At 40.4% G+C, this 19,399-nt stretch overlaps 1 protein-coding gene across 1 annotated transcript; it reads right to left on the bottom strand.

Moving 5' to 3' along the window:
* Positions 1-3,327: 3,327 nt before the first annotated feature.
* si:ch211-180f4.1 (leucine-rich repeat neuronal protein 1) lies at positions 3,328-17,622 on the bottom strand. The gene is made up of 2 exons (XM_021566987.3): positions 17,356-17,622; positions 3,328-7,856 (listed from the first exon to the last, which is right to left on the bottom strand). Exon 2 carries the CDS (start codon positions 7,771-7,773, stop codon positions 5,545-5,547), a length of 2,229 nt encoding a protein of 742 aa, XP_021422662.1. The 5' UTR covers positions 7,774-7,856; positions 17,356-17,622; the 3' UTR covers positions 3,328-5,544.
* Positions 17,623-19,399: the final 1,777 nt, after the last annotated feature.

The following is a 19,399-nucleotide window of genomic DNA, read 5'->3' as shown; positions in this document are numbered from 1 at the left end:
CAGGCCCAGCCAATCAGAATGAGTTTTTCCCCACAAAAGGGCTTTATTACAGACAGCCCCCCCCCCCCCCGATCTCGCAGCTGAAGTAGCCGGATGTGGAGGTCCTTGGCTGGCATGGCTACATGTGGTCTGCAGTTGAGAGGCCGGTTGGACGTACTGCCAAATGTTCTAAACATCTTTGGAGGCAACTTATGGTAGAGAAATTAACATTCAATTATCTGGCAACAGCACTGGTGGACATTCCTGCAGTCGGCATGCCAATTGCACGCTCCCTCCAAACTTGAGAAATGTATGACATTGTATTGTGTGACAAAACTGCACTTTTTAAAGTGGCCTTTTATTGTCCCCAGTGCAAGGTGCACCTGTGTAATGATCATGCTGTTTAATCAGCTACTTGATATGCCACACCTGTCATGTGGATGGATTATCTTGGCATAGGAGAAATGGTCAATAATCACATTTGTGCACAAAATTGGAGATACATCCTTTTTTGGTACGTATGGAAAATGCCTGGGACCAACAGTTTACATGTTGCATCTATATTTACATGTTACATGTATGTAGATTACATAATATAGATTACATGTTGCATCTGTATTCTAATTGCCTACCTCACCTAATTTAAAGCATGAAGTCATGTGATTTATCTTCCAATTCATGGGCTATTCATTGTGGGAAGAGCATTTAGAATGTTGATAAACTAGCTGTAATTCTTGGAATGATCAAATGGCGATGCTGCTGACATAGAATTAGGAACTAGAATACTAATTAAACTAGTAATTAAACTAGTAGTTTAATTAGGGTTGCTATCCTGCCTTACCTTCACAATTTCCCAATCCTTTCATTCCTCAAAAAGAGGAAATATAGTCATAATGTGTTTATTTAGGTAGAGTTACTTAAGCAATAACGCACGACTAGGTGTGGTATATGGCCAATATACCATGGCTCAGGGCTGTTCTTACATACGACGCAACTCGGAGTGGCTGGATAGAGCCCTTAGCCGTGGTATATTGACTATATACCACAAACCTCTGAGGTGCCTTATTGCTAGTATACACTGGTTATCAATTTAATTAGAGCAGTACAAATAAATGTTTTGTCATACCCGTGGTATACGGTCTGATATACCACGGCTGTCAAACAATCAGCATTCAGGGCTCGAACCAGCCAGTTTATTATAGCAATTATAAACTGAATAGCAATTATAAACTGGGTGTTTCGAGCACTGAATGCTGATTGGCTGACAGCCATTGTATATCAGACCGTATACCATAGGTATGACAAAACATTTATTTTTACTGCTCTAATTCCATTGATAACCATTTTATAATAGTAATAAGGCACCTCTGGGGTTTGTGGTATATGGCCAATATACCACGACTAAGGGCTGTGTCTAGTCACTATGCGATGCGTCGTGCAAAATAACAGCTCTTAGCTGTGGTATATTGGCCATATACCATATACATATTTATTTTTACTGTTCTAATTACGTTGGTAACCCGTATATAATAGCAATAAGGCACCTCAGGGGTTTGTGGTATATGGCCAATAAACCACGACTAAGGGGTGTATCCAGGCACTCCACGTTGCGTTGTGCATAAGAACAGAACTTAGTCGTGGTATATTGGCCATATACCACACCTCCTCATGCTTTATTGCTTAATTATTATTATTATTTTTTTTATTTAACCTTTATTTAACTAGGCAAGTCAGTTTAAGAACAAATTCTTATTTACAGTGACGGCCTACTCTGGCCAAACTCAGATGATACTGGGCCAATTGTGCGCCTCGCTATGGGATTCCCAATCACAGCCGGATGTGATACATCCTAAACTGGGTGGTTCGAACCCTGAATGCTGATTGGCTGACAGCCGTGGTATATCAGACCATATACCAGGGTATGACAAAACATTTATTTTTACTGCTCTAATTCCACTGGTAACCATTTTACAATAGTAATAAGGCACCTCTGGGGTTTGTGGTATATGGCCAATATACCACGACTAAGGGCTGTGTCTAGTCACTATGCGATGCAAAAGAACAGCTCTTAGCTGTGGTATATTGGCCATATACCACAAACCCCAGAGGTGCCTTATTGATTAATTATATCATATCCAAAATAATTCAATGGATTTCTTGGTCTTCATTCTTCCCCTCTCATCTCCACAGGTAGCCATGTACACATCCTTCTTGTGTTGCAGCCTTACATATATTGTCACTTTAGTAATGTTTACATACTTCTTTACTCATCTCATATGTATATACCGTATTCTATTCTAATGTATTTTAGTCAATGCCACTCTGACATTGCTCGTCCTAATATGTATATATTTCTTAATTCCATATGTTTACTTTTAGATTTTTTATTTTATTTTATTTATTTCACCTAAATTTAACCAGGTAGGCTAGTTGAGAACAAGTTATCATTTGCAACTGCGACCTGGCCAAGATAAAGCAAAGCAGTTTGACACATACAACAACACAGAGTTACACATGGACTACACAAACATACAGCCATTAATACAGTAGAGGAAAAAAAAGGTCTATACACAGTATGTGCAAATGAGGTAGGATAAGGGAGGTAAGGCAAGAAATAGGCCATGGTGGCTAAGAATTACAATATAGCAATTAAACACTGGAATGGTAGATGTGCAGAAGATGAATGTGCAAAGAAGCAAAATAAATAAATAAATACAGTATGGGGATGGGGTAGTTGGATGGGCTATTTAAAGATGGGCTATGTACAGGTGCAGTGATCTGTGAGCTGCTCTGACAGCTGGTGCTTAAAGCTAATGCGGGAGATATGAGTCTCCAGTGATTTGAGTCTTCAGTGATTTGTGTGTATTGTGTATTGTTGTGAATTGTTAAGATACTACTGCACTGTGGGAGCTAGGAACACAAGCATTTCGCTACACCCGCAATAACATCTGCTAAATATGTGTATGTGACCAATAACATCTGCTAAATATGTGTATGTGACCAATAACATCTGCTAAATATGTGTACGAAAAATAACATTTGATTTGATTTATAAGATTTTTTTACTAAAACTTGAGAAACAGGAAAGTCTTCACATTTCCATTCAGATTCTTGTTGCTCAGCTGATGAAGGTCAGCTGACCGAAAGCTAAGCCACAATTAAAGAAAATTGCATCTGACTAGAAGTGTGCAGAGACTTTTTGCTGTTTCTTCACTTTTGCCTACAACACCTTCACTAATCAGCTGTGGGTGTGCAGTAGATTCTGCCTATCATTTTCTAAAATTTGCAACGTTTTCTCTTTCATACTACAAGAGAAGAATGTTCCCGTAACAAAAAAAAAATGGATACAGGAAATTCAAATAAATGGGATAATGATTTTATTCATGTCAAGAAATACATTTCTTCACAGTCATCTCCCATTAACTACAGAAGCACAGACCGATACGTCTAAAGTGTTGAGGAATATTAATGGTTTAATTAAAATATAACAAGATTGCTTTATATTACAAAATACCCTGCAATTCACTGTCAAGTTTAATCAAATTCTAGACTACAGCATTTGAAACGTTACACTGTACTTTGATTAAGGACCTAATGCCACTAGAGGGCATGCTTTAGTCAATAACATTTCATTTTGAGAGTCAGCCTTTTGCTACATACAGCATTTTGATAGATCAAAAGATATTTTCAGCCTCTTAGTTATGGAACTATACACACAATAAATGTATTGTGTCTGAAATGTTATTCCTTGGCTTAATGTTTTTGAATAGCTCAATATATATATATATATATATATATATATATAAAAAACTGATTTTTGATTAATATGTGTCATATTCATAATCAATCAATCAATATATAAACAAATAAGCACATAAATAAAATGTTTGGATGTTTCATCAGGTTATAAAATTAAATGAAAAAATAAGCAGTTTCCTACATCTAATGCAAAACCATGTAATGTGTCTAAATATTGTGTTACATCTATGAGTTAAAAAGCAGTATATCCTGGAGACATTTTCCAGATATGCTCAAGCTGTCGAATCTTGGTTGAAATATTTTGGTACAGGGGAGACATTTGGATGAGCATAGTCCAACAACTAAGTGCATTGTATTGTGAGTAAATATTCCATCTTAAATAGGTTCACTTGTACTGTATGGCATGGTTTAAAAAACAGTCAAAAACAGTCCACAAAATATAGTGCAAACTCATGCAGTAACTGGCCATTGTGTGCAACCTTAAATTGCTATATTCTAGAAATCTATTTTTAATAGAACATAAATAAATCACGTGTATGTGGTAATTAACCACCATGATAGACAGTAGATAGCACTAAATGTTGCATTGTGTGTGAAGGAAAATGCATGTTGTTAATACCCCTTAGCTGTCCATGCAGAGAAACTTAATAAAGGTTCAACTCTGCATGACTTCATCATGATCTCGGTCTGGTAATGAACAAGTCAAAGAACATGAGGGTAGTGTTCATTTATCCTGCATAGGTTAACTATAATGCACATTTTTCGATTATAAAATGTGAGAAAATAAATATATATGAAACAAGTTAGCAAACAAATAAATAAACATACATTCAAATGCTGTTTTTTTTCTTCATGTGCAGGCTAACAGTAACAAATGGACAACAAATGCAATGCCAGACAAGAATGGCATTTATTTCCTGTATGATCATGAACTGTTAAAGGTAGACTCCGTGAAATTACGTTGCCACAAGCTGCACCGCAGATATGAGCAAGACTTCGCTCTCACACAGTCACACACAGTATATGCGCATGTGCACGGGGTTCACAGCGTGGTAGCCATGGCACCAAAATAAGCGGAGAAGTTGAGCCTCGCGCTTCAACGCTCTTAGTTGTTGCGGAAATTGACCCACTATGCTGTTTACTTTCTCCATCTACGTCATATCGCCGAGTCCACCTTTAAAGCTATGAAACAGGGTCCGTTGTGTTAGGAGTAATCATCTAAAGAAGAAAGAACAACAGGATACGACCCCCAAGTAGAATAAACATTTTGTTGTCAGCTTTACACCTGTATATTTCAAAGGGAAAGGAGAGAAGGGGTATTTGACTAAATACTCAGAGCACAGGAAAAACATGCAGGTAGACATGCAAAAAATCCTAAACAGTGATTTGGAATTAGTACGCAGCAGTGAACAGGTCTTGACCTAAGTGCTCTGGCAGAAATGTAGTATGGTTTCGTTTCATATTTAGTTAAATATAATCTAGAAAGTGAATTAAATAAACAATAAAATATCTTACATGCTTGATGTTACAGTGTACTTCTGTGGAGGTGTGTTTGGCCATGGATACTTCAAACCTGGCCCACTCAGCATATTTCCTTATGTAACATAACTGCATTACAATAGGATCCTTATTCAACGGGACAACTAAGTGTGCTTGAGCTAGAGATCTGCAGTCTAAAAATACCTTATCTTTCACAATGACATCTTACTCTTAAATCTCAAGATTGAGCAGTAACTAAGATTACATACAGTACAGTACATAAACGTCGTTAAATGTCTCTTTTACATCTACGCACTTTGACCTTTATTACCACATGTATGTCTTTGAGGTGTCAATCTGAGAGTTCTGGGGATCCACTGGACCCTCTTTCTCCTTCTCAGTCTCGTTCTCCCACAGGTTGATCAGGGGAGGGTAGAGCTCATTCAGGGGGATGGAGGTGGCATGCTGCACGTATTTCTTCAGGGAGTGATGGCAGGATTTCTGCTTCATACGCCGGCCCATGTAGAATACAAGCAGGGCCATGATGCAGATGGCAAACATGGAGCCCATGACAGCTGCAAGGGCCACATTGGTGGGCTGGGCCACCATCTCCACAGCAAAACTGGCCTCCTTGGTGGTGACGTTGATGCAGGAGTGTTGCGTCTGCTGTTCTGTAGCTGACATGGTCAGACACACTCTGTACTCTGTCGAGGGCAACAGGTGAGTCAGGTTGTATTCTTGCACATCAACCGGAACCTTGGCTGTATAGCTGATCTGAGGGTTGTCAATCTTCATGGTGGCGCTGGACCACTTGGGCTGAGATGCCTCATGGCTGTGGAAGTGAGGAGGGTAGAGTTTCCACTCCAGGACCACTGACTGGGAGTGGATGATCTTAGCCAGGACCACCAGGGCCATTATGGTGTTTACTGTGTGCCCCCCGACATTCAGCCTGCCACCGTGCCAGTCTCCTTTCTCCACGTACACTGACACACTACGCGTGTCCGCCCCCTCTGTGTTCCACGCCACACACGTGTACAGACCAGAATCAGCTGGCTCAACCTGGAGGATCTCCAGAGCCCCCTGTTCCTGCAGTCTGTGTTTCTTTGTGCTCCTGCCGTCCACCATGACTGCAGAGACAGCCTCTGAGGTCACCTTGTCTCCTGTTGGCGTCACCCAGTAGAACTGAGGTGCAGGGTCAGCAACAGCCCAACAGTCCAGAGTCAGGGGTTGTCCAGCAGTGACATTGAGCAGTGGGGGGAATGTGTGCAGGGAGATGTGAGGGAGGCAGGTGTTGCTGACAACATTCCAGCTGGTGGTGACCACTTCCTGGAGGGCGTGGCCAACCAAATGGGGAGGGGAGGCACAGAGGGTGATTTGGGACTCCAGCAACTTGAGGGTGGACTGGTTCCCCAGGACTGGGCCCCAGTTAGAGAGGCAGTCACACCTGAGAGGGTTACTGTGGAGACTCACTTCATCCAGGCTAGGGAAAGAGGACAAAACCTCGTGTGACAAGAGGCTGATGTCATTGTTGTGGACTAACAGAGTGCGCAGGCCGCCCATGTCAATGAAAGCAGCACGATCAATATAAGCTAAATGGGGGTTGTTATAAATTTCCAGTTTTGCCATCTCTGGGAGGTTGGAGAACGCCCCCCTCTCAATGGCAACCAGGCCCTCCATGTTATTCAGACTCAGCTCCTCCAGATGGGGGAAATCATGGAAGTCTCCCTCCTGAACACGGCCAATGGGATTCTTGTTAAGGTCTAAGAACTTGAGATTTGGTAGGACCCGGAGGGCATCTTTGGGGACTGCTGTCAGCTTGTTGTCAAAGAAGGACAGACTCTCCAGGTATTCCAACCCCTGGAAAGCTCCCGACGGGACCTCCCTGAGGCCCATGCCAGCCAGCACCAGACTGTGCAGCTTTGACAAGGGGTGGAAGTTCATATCCTGTAACCCCAGGATGGGGTTCTCCCCTATCATAAGAATCTCAAGGTTAGGGAGAGACTCAAACCAGTGGCTGTCTATGGCCACCAGCTTGTTGGAGTTGAGATGGAGCCTCAGGAGATTTCTGAGCCCAGAGAAGGCTTTAGGCCCAATGGAGGAGATTTGGTTATGGTTGATGTAAAGCTCTTCCAAACTGTCAAGATCCTTCAGACAGAAATCTTGCAGTTCTTTTACTTGGTTTTCCTCAAGGTAGAGAGTGACAAGCTGGGTCAGGTTGTGCAGTCCAATGTCTTGGATCTGTGTGAAGTGGTTTTGGGAGAGGTCTAGCTCTGTGAGGTTGACTAGACTCTGGAGCTCCACAGACACAGAGGAGATGTTGTTACTCTGGAGGAGAAGCACCTGAGTGTCACCTGAAATATTCCACGGGACCCCACTAAGATGGAGCTCATTGCAGTCCACCGTCTTGGCCTGATGGTATACCGATTGAGGTGTGTACCATGGACGTGTTTCACATACACACTGCGCTGGGCAGGGAGAACTAGCTTCTGAACTTTGGCATGAGATCACCATTAGAAAGACAATCATCAGCCGAGCACAGATCCCAGATCCTCCCATGTTGCAGTAGAATGAGGTAACCCTGTTAACCCTGGGCCAGGTTAAACTGTGACTTCTTCTGCTATGCCGATGGAGCTTTAATCCTGTAAGAAGAAATTATAAAACATACTGTAAAAAATATTGCATGACAATAATGCATTTCACATGTAAATATAGTCAACAATCATTTATTTGAAAATTGTTATTTATTTAAGGTAAAGATACATCTATCAGGTATTTGTTTATGTTTTACGACACACCTGCAAATAAATCAATAAAAAAATACTGAGGCAGCCCACTTAAACGGGTGATGCATAGTTATCTCTTTTTAACGTTCATGGTAATTGTAGAACACGTCGTGGAAAACAAGGTTTCCTTAAAGCTGTGATGTTGTGCTACTTCAGGGGGCCACAACTATAAGAAATAAAAGTCTATGTGAAGACTGGGGCAGTATGAATGATTCAGAGCTCCTGTTACTCTGTAAATCACCCTGACCCAGCAGGAAAACATATTGTCAAGCCAAAGGCATTAAGGTGTCCATCAGCTTATGGAACCCACGGTAAATTCAACCGAACCTCCACATGGCACAGCAGACATTGGGCTGTTTTCTTATCTGTGACACAAAATCTATCTTCTAACCCTGAGGAAACTAAATGTAGAAATCAATACGGTAGCTGTGTATATCCAATTTGAATGTGGCTTTTTAATAATGTAATGTGTTTGTGACGATCATTTACATGTTACAATAACTCTAGGATCAGTTTATGTGTGGCGTTGAGACGTGTGCCTCCATGTCTCTCTCCACTAGTTTCTGTGGGTTCTGTGGCAGGCAGTGAGAGGCTGGTGACAGGTAATAGGCATTGTTACACAATGAATCAGTGGGTTGAACAGCATTTACTGCTCAGGAAGCTAAATAATGTTATTCCCTTCTGCCTCCGCACTGGTCAGAAACAACACCAACATGAAAAGAAAACCTGAAACCAGAAAAGGGTGAAATGTTGAAAACTGGCACCTAAATTCTATATTACAGACTTTGATTCCACTGCTTGTTTTAAATACCTCAGTATCGTACTAATGGAACTGAAGCCTCCCTAGCATACCTGCCATATTGAAGTTCATATTGCTATCCAAAAAAGCTTATTTGAAAACTACCAGTCAGCTTCAATAGGGAAATGTCAACACACACCGATTTCTCCAAACATTAGAATGACTCTGTTTACCAATGACCTCACAGTAAAGAGGATTTTAACTTTGGCAGAGTGCGATTGGAATGCCTTAAGATGACAAGCATCAGGCTCTGTTGACGTAATGTCAGGAAATTGCTTCTTCTCCACTCAACCATCTTGATGTTTCTTCTACGCTCAACCATCTTGATGTTTTATGAGAGAAATAGCTCTAAAATGTGAGAGATGCACAGGTAGACTGGGGCATTTTTGGTATTTAGGTCAGACGCCTTTCCTCAAATGTAACTTATTCATCAGCACAAAACATTAGTATCTCATTCAACCCCAGTAACATGTGGACTACTCTAGCCCACATCCAATGTATTAACTATGATTTTTTTTAATTATAGCTGTCAAGAGGTCGATTGTCAACCCACTCCAAATCTGTTGTTTCTCCACAAACCTCCATAGACACATACCTCATGCTGTCAGTGGCTTACACCAAAGAGACAGCAAACCCACAGTCTCATTCAATTATTCACCAAAGTACAGTGTGGGGAGAAAAAGAAGTGGGTAACAAATCAAATCACAAAAACACAGTGTGAGTATTCTGTGGCGCTCCCAAGACATATTCTCTTGCTCAGCCTTTGGAAACGTTGGCATGACAAAGCCTTGTTTGAAATCTTCTGAACAAAGCCGGTACATTGACACACTAGAGTTACACCAATAGAACCAGAATGAAAAGACACGAAAATGAAAACAAGATGGGAATAATTACCCAGCTCCTTTCAAGCGCTGCACACAAATTGACTCCCTGGAGAGTTGCATCAGAGAAAGCTAAGCCGCAGAGGGGCAGAGCCGAGCACGGTTAGTGGCTTTAAAATATATCTGATGGAGGAGGCTACAGTGGAGGCAAGCTCCAGTCCTAATATTTCATTGGGAGATGTTTCAGAGTGGTACTCGCTGAGCTGGCAGCACTCAGCGATGGGCTGGGGCCCCTGTCTGGCTGGGAAGTGTGACAGTCTCCACCACGCCTGTCTGATCACATTAGAGAACAGGGGCACACTTAGGACGTAACCCCCACAGTTCCTCTGGGCGGCAGGAAACAGGGCCACCTTGCCTGATGCCATGGCAACCTGACAGGAAGTAGCAAAGGCACCAACCCTTGGGCTGCTCTTAATGGCTGGTGCTCCGTAGCTGTTCCTTATCTCTAAAACCTCAACGGGCTCTAACGGGTGGAACACTGGAACATGCAAATGGAGGACAGGATAGACACAGAGCTGAAAGATCAGTGGGTGTAACTAAAATATAGAAATGTAGGTATATACAAAATAGTGTGTGTGAGAATGCTTTTACAGCAGGATGTACAGTAGGAGGGATGGATCAGTTGGGAGAACACAACAACCAGACCTCTATCTGGATCAGAGGCACATTCAGCAGCCAGTACATTTTCCAGTATCACTGTGCATTTACCAGTATCACTGTACATTTTCCAGTATCACTGTACATTTACCAGTATCACTGTACATTTTCCAGTATCACTGTGCATTTACCAGTATCACTGTACATTTTCCAGTATCACTGTACATTTACCAGTATCACTGTACATTTTCCAGTATCACTGTACATTTACCAGTATCACTGTACATTTTCCAGTATCACTGTACATTTACCAGTATCACTGTACATTTTCCAGTATCACTGTACATTTTCCAGTATCACTGTGCATTTACCAGTATCACTGTACATTTTCCAGTATCACTGTACATTTACCAGTACCACTGTACATTTACCAGTATCACTGTGCATTTACCAGTACCACTGTGCATTTACCAGTACCACTGTACATTTACCAGTATCACTGTACATTTACCAGTATCACTGTACATTTACCAGTATCACTGTGCATTTTCCAGTATCACTGTACATTTTCCAGTATCACTGTGCATTTACCAGTATCACTGTACATTTTCCAGTATCACTGTACATTTACCAGTATCACTGTACATTTTCCAGTATCACTGTGCATTTACCAGTATCACTGTACATTTTCCAGTATCACTGTACATTTACCAGTATCACTGTACATTTTCCAGTATCACTGTACATTTACCAGTATCACTGTACATTTTCCAGTATCACTGTACATTTACCAGTATCACTGTACATTTTCCAGTATCACTGTACATTTTCCAGTATCACTGTGCATTTACCAGTATCACTGTACATTTTCCAGTATCACTGTACATTTACCAGTACCACTGTACATTTACCAGTATCACTGTGCATTTACCAGTACCACTGTGCATTTACCAGTACCACTGTACATTTACCAGTATCACTGTACATTTACCAGTATCACTGTGCATTTACCAGTACCACTGTACATTTACCAGTATCACTGTACATTTACCAGTATCACTGTACATTTACCAGTATCACTGTACATTTTCCAGTATCACTGTACATTTTCCAGTATCACTGTACATTTACCAGTACCACTGTACATTTACCAGTATCACTGTGCATTTACCAGTACCACTGTGCATTTACCAGTACCACTGTACATTTACCAGTATCACTGTACATTTACCAGTATCACTGTGCATTTACCAGTACCACTGTACATTTACCAGTGTCACTGTACATTTTCCAGTATCACTGTACATTTACCAGTATCACTGTACATTTTCCAGTATCACTGTGCATTTACCAGTATCACTGTACATTTACCAGTATCACTGTACATTTACCAGTATCACTGTACATTTTCCAGTATAACTGTGCATTTACCAGTATCACTGTACATTTTCCAGTATCACTGTACATTTTCCTTCATTTCCATTTTGATATCACTACCCAGGCAGACATACCTTGCCCCATTATCAACCCCTCTAGCCATATTTAAAGAACCCAACTACAGTCCCCATCATTATCAACCCCTCTAGCCATGTTTAAAGAACCCAACTACAGTCCCAATCATTATCAACCCCTCTAGCCATGTTTAAAGAACCCAACTACAGTCCCCATCATTATCAACCCCTCTAGCCATGTTTAAAGAACCCAACTACAGTCCCAATCATTATCAACCCCTCTAGCCATGTTTAAAGAACCCAACTACAGTCCCCATCATTATCAACCCCTCTAGCCATGTTTAAAGAACCCAACAACAGTCCCCATCATTATCAACCCCTCTAGCCATGTTTAAAGAACCCAACTACAATGGATCCTTTGTCAACAGGATGCTCAGTCCCCATCATTATCCAATCCATTATCCAATCCAGGATGCTCTGTTCCAATCATTCTCCAATCCTTTGTCAACAGGATACTCAGTTCCCATCATTCTCCAATCCTTTGTCAACAGGATGCTCTGTCCCAAATCATTCTCCAATCCTTTGTCAACAGGATGCTCAGTCCCCATCATTATCCAATCCTTTGTCAACAGGATGCTCAGTCCCCATCATTATCCAATCCTTTGTCAACAGGATGCTCAGTCCCAATCATGATCCAATCCTTTGTCAACAGGATGCTCAGTCCCCATCATTCTCCAATCCTTTGTCACTCAGACATGACTTCTTGCCTCCTCTCCTAACCGTGAGTGATGTGTCTGTCCAATCCAGACAGTATATTAATAAATTGTCCAAAGGTCTAGTGTTATTTTTAGGCTGTCAACTGTGCTCCTAGACCTAGGGCATCAGATGCTTGCAGCTGTCTCATTTTGATGGACGCGGCTATTTAATATGACAACCTCACAAAACAACAAATTAACCACTAATCACTATGTATTACCTCTCACTCCAATTTTTGCTTTACAAGTGTAATTTCATATTTTTTAAATGCACTGGTAACCATGTAAGCTAATGTCGTAGGAAGACAACAACACCCTGTTGTTAATAAATAACAGTCCTCCTCATGAATAAACAATTTGCACCAGACCTGACATTATACATTTTACGGAATGCTGGGAACTAAGGTCTGTTATTGTTTTTCTGAATGCTGCGATGAACAACCTTGTTTAGGTGCTCTCATGTTGAAATGAGGGATAATAACTAAGTATCTGAAAAGCCCTTTCTGGCATTAGAAACACAACCCTTAGACAGATGTTAGACTCCATGCTTCCCCTTAATACAAAGTTGAGCCACTCAGGGCCATGACCAGGCAGGGTGCTTTGCATGGCTCACATTTTAATTTAAGAGAGATTACCGCGCCAGATGTTCACACTACCATTGTGAAGTTGAGCTACTACTTCATTACTTACAAGCAGGGGAGAGTTGTTTTGTTTGTTAAATCAACCCAACATACACTAGCTCTGCTTTCAAGTGACAGTTATTGGCTAACCAGCCTGTGCTTTATGAAAGATCAATCGCAAAAAAAAAAAATACATTATACAAATGAACATAATATCGCTGTTGCCCACCACTAAATCACTATATAATGTAAAATGGCTGTGGCAGTGCAAGAAATGTGTGACAATGTATCATACAGTATTGGTCATCTACCTTGTCATTCAGAAGCCACACATATGTATGATGACTTCACAACCAGGGGGCAGTTCTAATTATACCCTCTCTTGTGCTCGCTCCTTCTAAAACATGTTCTTTCCCTTAATCCTGAATGTTATACAACATCTCTGCACATTTGCAAATGTATTGGAGACGATAAAACATTTATGTCTGCTTTATGAATTATTGATAGGGCTGCAGGCATGTCTCTTAATTTTCAGCCTTGCCTTTTTTGCACTGAGCAAAAAAGCGACGACGTTGATTCAACCAGTGTGTGCCCAGTGGGATGTCTCATTTAATGATAATGAAATTAATTGCACAGGTTTTTATACTAATTTCATCATCATTTTATTTCAGCTCAGCCAGACTGAATCAACACTGGTCCTGGTGGGAAAATAAATATGTTAATTTCTTACAATGCTTTCTGTGAAAATGATTTTGGCACTATGTAATTCAGAGCAGCGTGAAAATGATCTCTACCCCTTTTAATATCTAACACATGGTCACTGCAGTTGGTGTTTGGAACATGTGCACATGACAAATGGAAAATGCATAAAATTAGTCTCTGAAAAGAACCACTGGTGAAAGCATTTTTCCAAAATGCTTGAAATTGTAATTCTTAACCGTTTCTTGCAGTCTTCATGCAAATGCACAGTAAATGACCTCACAGTTATTGAACAAACTAATGGATATTCAACCCCTGGGGTTAACTTGAATTTAAGTATTACGGTTATGAACAATCAAAAACCTGTAACATCTTTAAAATATGACTGCATTCATTATTCAAATTCACTGTCTTTTAAAAAAAATCCAAATTGATCCATTTAATCACTTAAAGATGCACCCCAGGATCTTAAGCACAACAAATTCATAATATATAGTACGAATGGAATTCGTAACATACGTAGTTACACAATTTGATGATGTAGTACACAAAAAACGGGGACCCTTTTTGGCTGGCTGAAATTATTACAACGTTTGAGAGTGCATATTTAACACCTTTTTTAAAGCATTGTTTTAAAGGACATTTAAACTTCCACAGATGCATAGCATAGCACTCCATTATTTCCGGAGATACCAGAAACAATTTCCTAATTATCCACTTTTTGTTCCACTATTTTCCAGAGCACTTCAAGTACAGGTATTTGTATTTCAGCATAGAGGGAACATAATATGTTATCATCAATTCATGCTATAGGCTTTATGCAAACAACACTCTTAATACCATGCTGTATTGGGTTATACTAGTATGCAGCCTAAGATTTTAGTCTGATCCATTTTACTTGCTGCAATGACCTCTCTCTCTCTTTCTCCCTCCCTCTCTCTCTTTCTCCCTCCCTCTCTCTCTTTCTCCCTCCATCTCTTTCTTTCTCTCTCTCTCCCTCTCTTTCTCCATCCCTCTCTCTCGTTCTCTCTCTTTCTCGCTCTCTCTTTCTCCCTCTCTCTCTTTCTCTCTCTCTCCCTCTCTTTCTCCCTCCCTCCCTCTCTTTCTCTCTCTTTCTCCCTCTCTCTTTCTCCCTCCCTCTCTCTCTTTCTCTCTCCCTCTCTTTCTCTCTCTCTCCCTCTTTCTCTCTCTCTCTCTTTCTCCCTCCCTCTCTCTCTTTCTCTCTCTCTCCCTCTCCCTGTGTATATCTGATGCGTTGTCTACTGTGAGAGTGTGAATCTGCTAAGACAGAGCTAGTGATACACATCAATAGACATATTACTCTGGCTAGTTAGAATGAAAAAGCATCACTCAGGGGAGAAAAGGCTTGCTCAAGGACATGCCTTGGAGCGCTTTCATGTTCATTTGTTCTGGGACATAAAAGCTACAGACGCACTCTCCTCCCACAGTGCAGAGTCGACTGTTAATGATTTAGTCTGTGAAGTTAATTTATTATCTCCTCAAAGTGATGCACAGAGCTTCTTCACTGTGTTTCACTGTATTATGTAAAGCTACAGCAACCAACCAACCAACCATTCTGGCCCCACTCCTGTTGCAATGATGTCTGGGTAAGTACATGAGGAGGCCTCAATCCCATTGAAACTGAGGGGGCATGTGTCTCCTGAATTTCATCCACTTGAAGGATGAAAATAGATATACAGGTAACTGCCAAAATAAAGGAAACACTTTAGTAAATGAGGGATACAAAGTATATTGAAAGCAGGTGCTTCCACACACAGGTGTGGTTGCTGATTTTATTAAGCAATTAACATACCATCATGCTTAGGGTCATGTATAAAATGATCTCAACCCAATTGAACACTTACTGTAGGGAGATTCTGGAGAGCAGCCTGGGACAGCGTTTTCCACCACCATCAACAAAACCCCAAATGATGGAATTTCTCATGGAAGAGTGGTGTCGCAGGCCTTCAATAGAGTTCCAGACACTTGTAGAATATATGCCAAGGTGCATTGAAGCTGTTTTGGCTCATGGTGGCCCAACGCCCTATTAAGACACTTTAGGTTGATGTTTCCTTTATTTTGGCAGTTACTTATATTTGAGAGTGAATAACGTATTCAACTGTATTTCCAGCACGATGCCTGTAAGTACATGCATGGGTCTCGCACAGCATGCGATTCATTAGATATACTGTATGGGCCTAATTGCAAGATATCAAAGAGCAGTTGATTGCCCTTTCAGTATGTTCATCTCAGAGAAGCTAGCGTGAGTTGCATTAAAGATCTGGTGGCATCTGTTCTCTTTTGCAGCCCTAACACTGAAAAGTGATGCTGATGATGATTTACGTTTTTTCTGCAAGATCCTTTATACTGTCCAATGCACATTCTCTGGGTCCAATATGTCTCTGAGCAAGGGTAAGTTTATCAGTCACTTTTAACTTCAGACCAAGTTTCCAACAACTGAGGGGTGGGGATGGGCTTCAATTTGGAAGTTTATAAAAAAAATAATTTGCAAGGCCCCCCCCCACACACACACATTTAAAATATATATATATATATAATAATCTGGTGGGGGACCCCTGGTGGTCGGTGCCCCGGGGCTCCAAATGCGATAATCCGGCCCTGTTTTTTGCAGATCCTATATTTGTGGAGAACAATTTAGGTGGGGGACATTCAAGAAGTCAAGAAGCAGTAAAACTAATTGTGTTGCAAAAGGAGGTCAAGAGCATGAATTCTTCAAAATAACCATCCATGCCTTTGGGGAATAGCTCCCCAAGTTGAAGCTCTAACTGTCAAATAAGATACAATTAGACGCTTAATGAGCCCTAGGTACAGACCCTCTGGACTTGTCAGCCAAAGCATATAATATATGTTCAGGTGATGAATATTACATGATCAAGTTGAAGTCTGAGAACACATATTGCCTTTTGAATCAAATGATCGGAAATAAAATAATATTTACATATCATGATACTGTATATCACTTGCAGCAGTTTAACCTTACCGGAGGCTACTTATTTATGGGATACCGTAAAGGGGGATACTTAGTCAGTTGCACAACTGAAAGCATTCATTCAAAATGGGTCTTACGTATTTTAATTTATCTAGCCAGGTAGTTGCTGTTTATTATTTTGGGCACCTGTATAATCCAGAAAATGTACAACAACATATCGGAATGATGAGCATGATCTATAAACCTGCAAAGAAAATACATACATTCCATTATGATAATATGTTTAGGCTACTTTGTGTTGTCCTATAAACATGCATGCAAAGATTATGAATATGGAGGATGGTTGATAATCTTAATAAGAAGCATTTCCAAGGTTAAAGGCTGACTGTGAGGCAACATTATTGGTAAACTTGAGTATCACCGTAACCTAAACCACACAGTCACAGACAGAGAGGGATGTGATAGATACATAGGCTACTCGGACAAAATGTGATATTATAATCAAATAAAGCATTTTGAAACTTTTTCTAAATTTCCACACTGAGGAGAGGAACAGAGTAGGCTAGTCTACTGTAGTCTACTGTAACTGGATAACGCCCTTACCTCTGTACCAAATGCAGGCGGCTTCCAATTGAACGATGTCTTCCACTCCTTGGTTACAAGAATTTCGCTGTCACCTTGAAAATTAAATGACCAATATCGACATCTTCGGTCGTAATAACCTTGCGGATGTTGAATTTTAACCTTTCTCGCTATCTCGAAGCTCGCATTACAATAGAATAACCGACTTCTGTAAAATCATAACATCAGTGCATTATAACCTGGCCCGACGTTCCTCACTGTATTTGAAGCACTATGCGCGCTCCACAGAATACGTCGCTAAAGTCCGCCTGTTTTACTATCATTAGCCAATAGAATTATTGGGCCACGAGTATCCTCCAATCACATGGAGGAGGCTATCGTGCTTTCTCTCAAACAATGATGTAATGCTTCAGTTTTCATCCTGCCCTAATGTTTACCGATGCGCCAGAAAGAATGAGACAGAATTGTAAGTCATGTTATGATTCGGTCATCGATTAGGTCATTCACTTTCTGTAAACGAGAAATAGTTTCAGTGAGGTCATGTTTTCCAGTATAAAGGTAATGTGCCAAACATGATACAGAGACACAATGTAATTTATTATGTACACAAACACAGAGCATTTTTGATGGCAGTATTGTTATTGGTGGATTATGATATTGTTAGGATTTATTATGTACTTTTCTTACCTTGCATTATTGTATCAAATTATGAATGTTCAAATGATATATTACAGAATGAAATATGAGTTGTAGTTTTGCGTTCTCATCATACTCTCCTCTTTACACCGTCTACATAGCAACCGCTAATCCTTTGTTGACATATAGCAGTGGTTCTTTAAAGGACGAACATGCACTGTCAAAGCGACCCATTTGTTTCCATTTCAGACGGTTTTTCCTCCACCAAGCCACTAAATGACAACCTGCATGTCAGTTTGTGTAGCTGTGGCATCTATCCAATTCCTTCATCACTGGTGATGAAGATCTACAACTCACAGGCAAGAGAGATACCATGGACAGGCAATTCTAAACTTTTAATCCAACCTGCTATTCTACACATTTTTCCATGAGGCTGAGAGAAATTGTTGAAGTTTTAAAGCTAATTTCCAGCAATTCTACAGAAACATGGCATCTTTACCTTTATTTTTATCATGTATGGAATGTAACATTTTTTATTACCTACTTACCTACCTACTTAAAAGTATAATATTGCTTACTTAGGTATTGTATGTTTAATATGGGGCTATGTATTGTCATGCATTTAGGTTCCATGTGTTTCATACATCATGCAATAGTTGCAACGATTTATTTATTCACCATCTCTGTATTTCAACATTCCAAAGCAATTAAATTACTATCTGAGGTCAGTAAGTGATATGAAAACTAGACAATAGCAAAGTGGATTGAGAAGAATCCAAAAGGATTAGATATGACATGAAATTAGATATTTGATTCCCAAGCCTGTTATCCCCAAAACCCATTTAATATCCCAGACACTCTTAACCTTTATTTAAACCAGGTAGTACCATCGAGGTTAAGGATCCAAGGATTGCATTTACAGAAGACTGTTTGTCATGTACACTACCGTTCAAAAGTTTGGGGTCACTTAGAAATGTACTTGTTCTTGAAAGAAAAGCACATTTTCTGTCCATTAAAATAACATCAAATTGATCAGAAATACAGTGTAGACATTGTTAATGTTGTAAATGACTATTGTAACTAGAAACGGCTGATATTTAATGGAATATCTACATAGGCGTACAGAGGCCCATTATCAGCAACCATCACTCCTGTGTTCAAATTGCACATTGTGTTAGCTAATCCAAGTCCTCATAGCGCTTGATGGTTTTTGCGACTACACTTGAAGAAACTTTAAAAATTCTTGACTTTTTCCGGATTGTCTAACTTTGATGTCTTAATGTAATGATGTACTGTTGTTTCTCTTTACTTATTTGTGTCACGACTATCACCGAAGGTGGCTCCCCTTCCCGTTCGGGTGGCGCTCGGCGGTCGTCGGTCTACTAGCTGCTACCGATCCCTTTTCCCCTTTTCGTTTTGTTTGGTCTAA

This window comes from Oncorhynchus mykiss, chromosome 16, assembly GCF_057628025.1.
Source record: "Oncorhynchus mykiss isolate SJ-2025 chromosome 16, ASM5762802v1, whole genome shotgun sequence".
Classification (NCBI taxonomy): domain Eukaryota; kingdom Metazoa; phylum Chordata; class Actinopteri; order Salmoniformes; family Salmonidae; genus Oncorhynchus; species Oncorhynchus mykiss.
The sequence above is the reverse complement of the archived record's forward strand: the minus strand, read 5'-3'. Positions and strand labels throughout refer to the sequence as shown.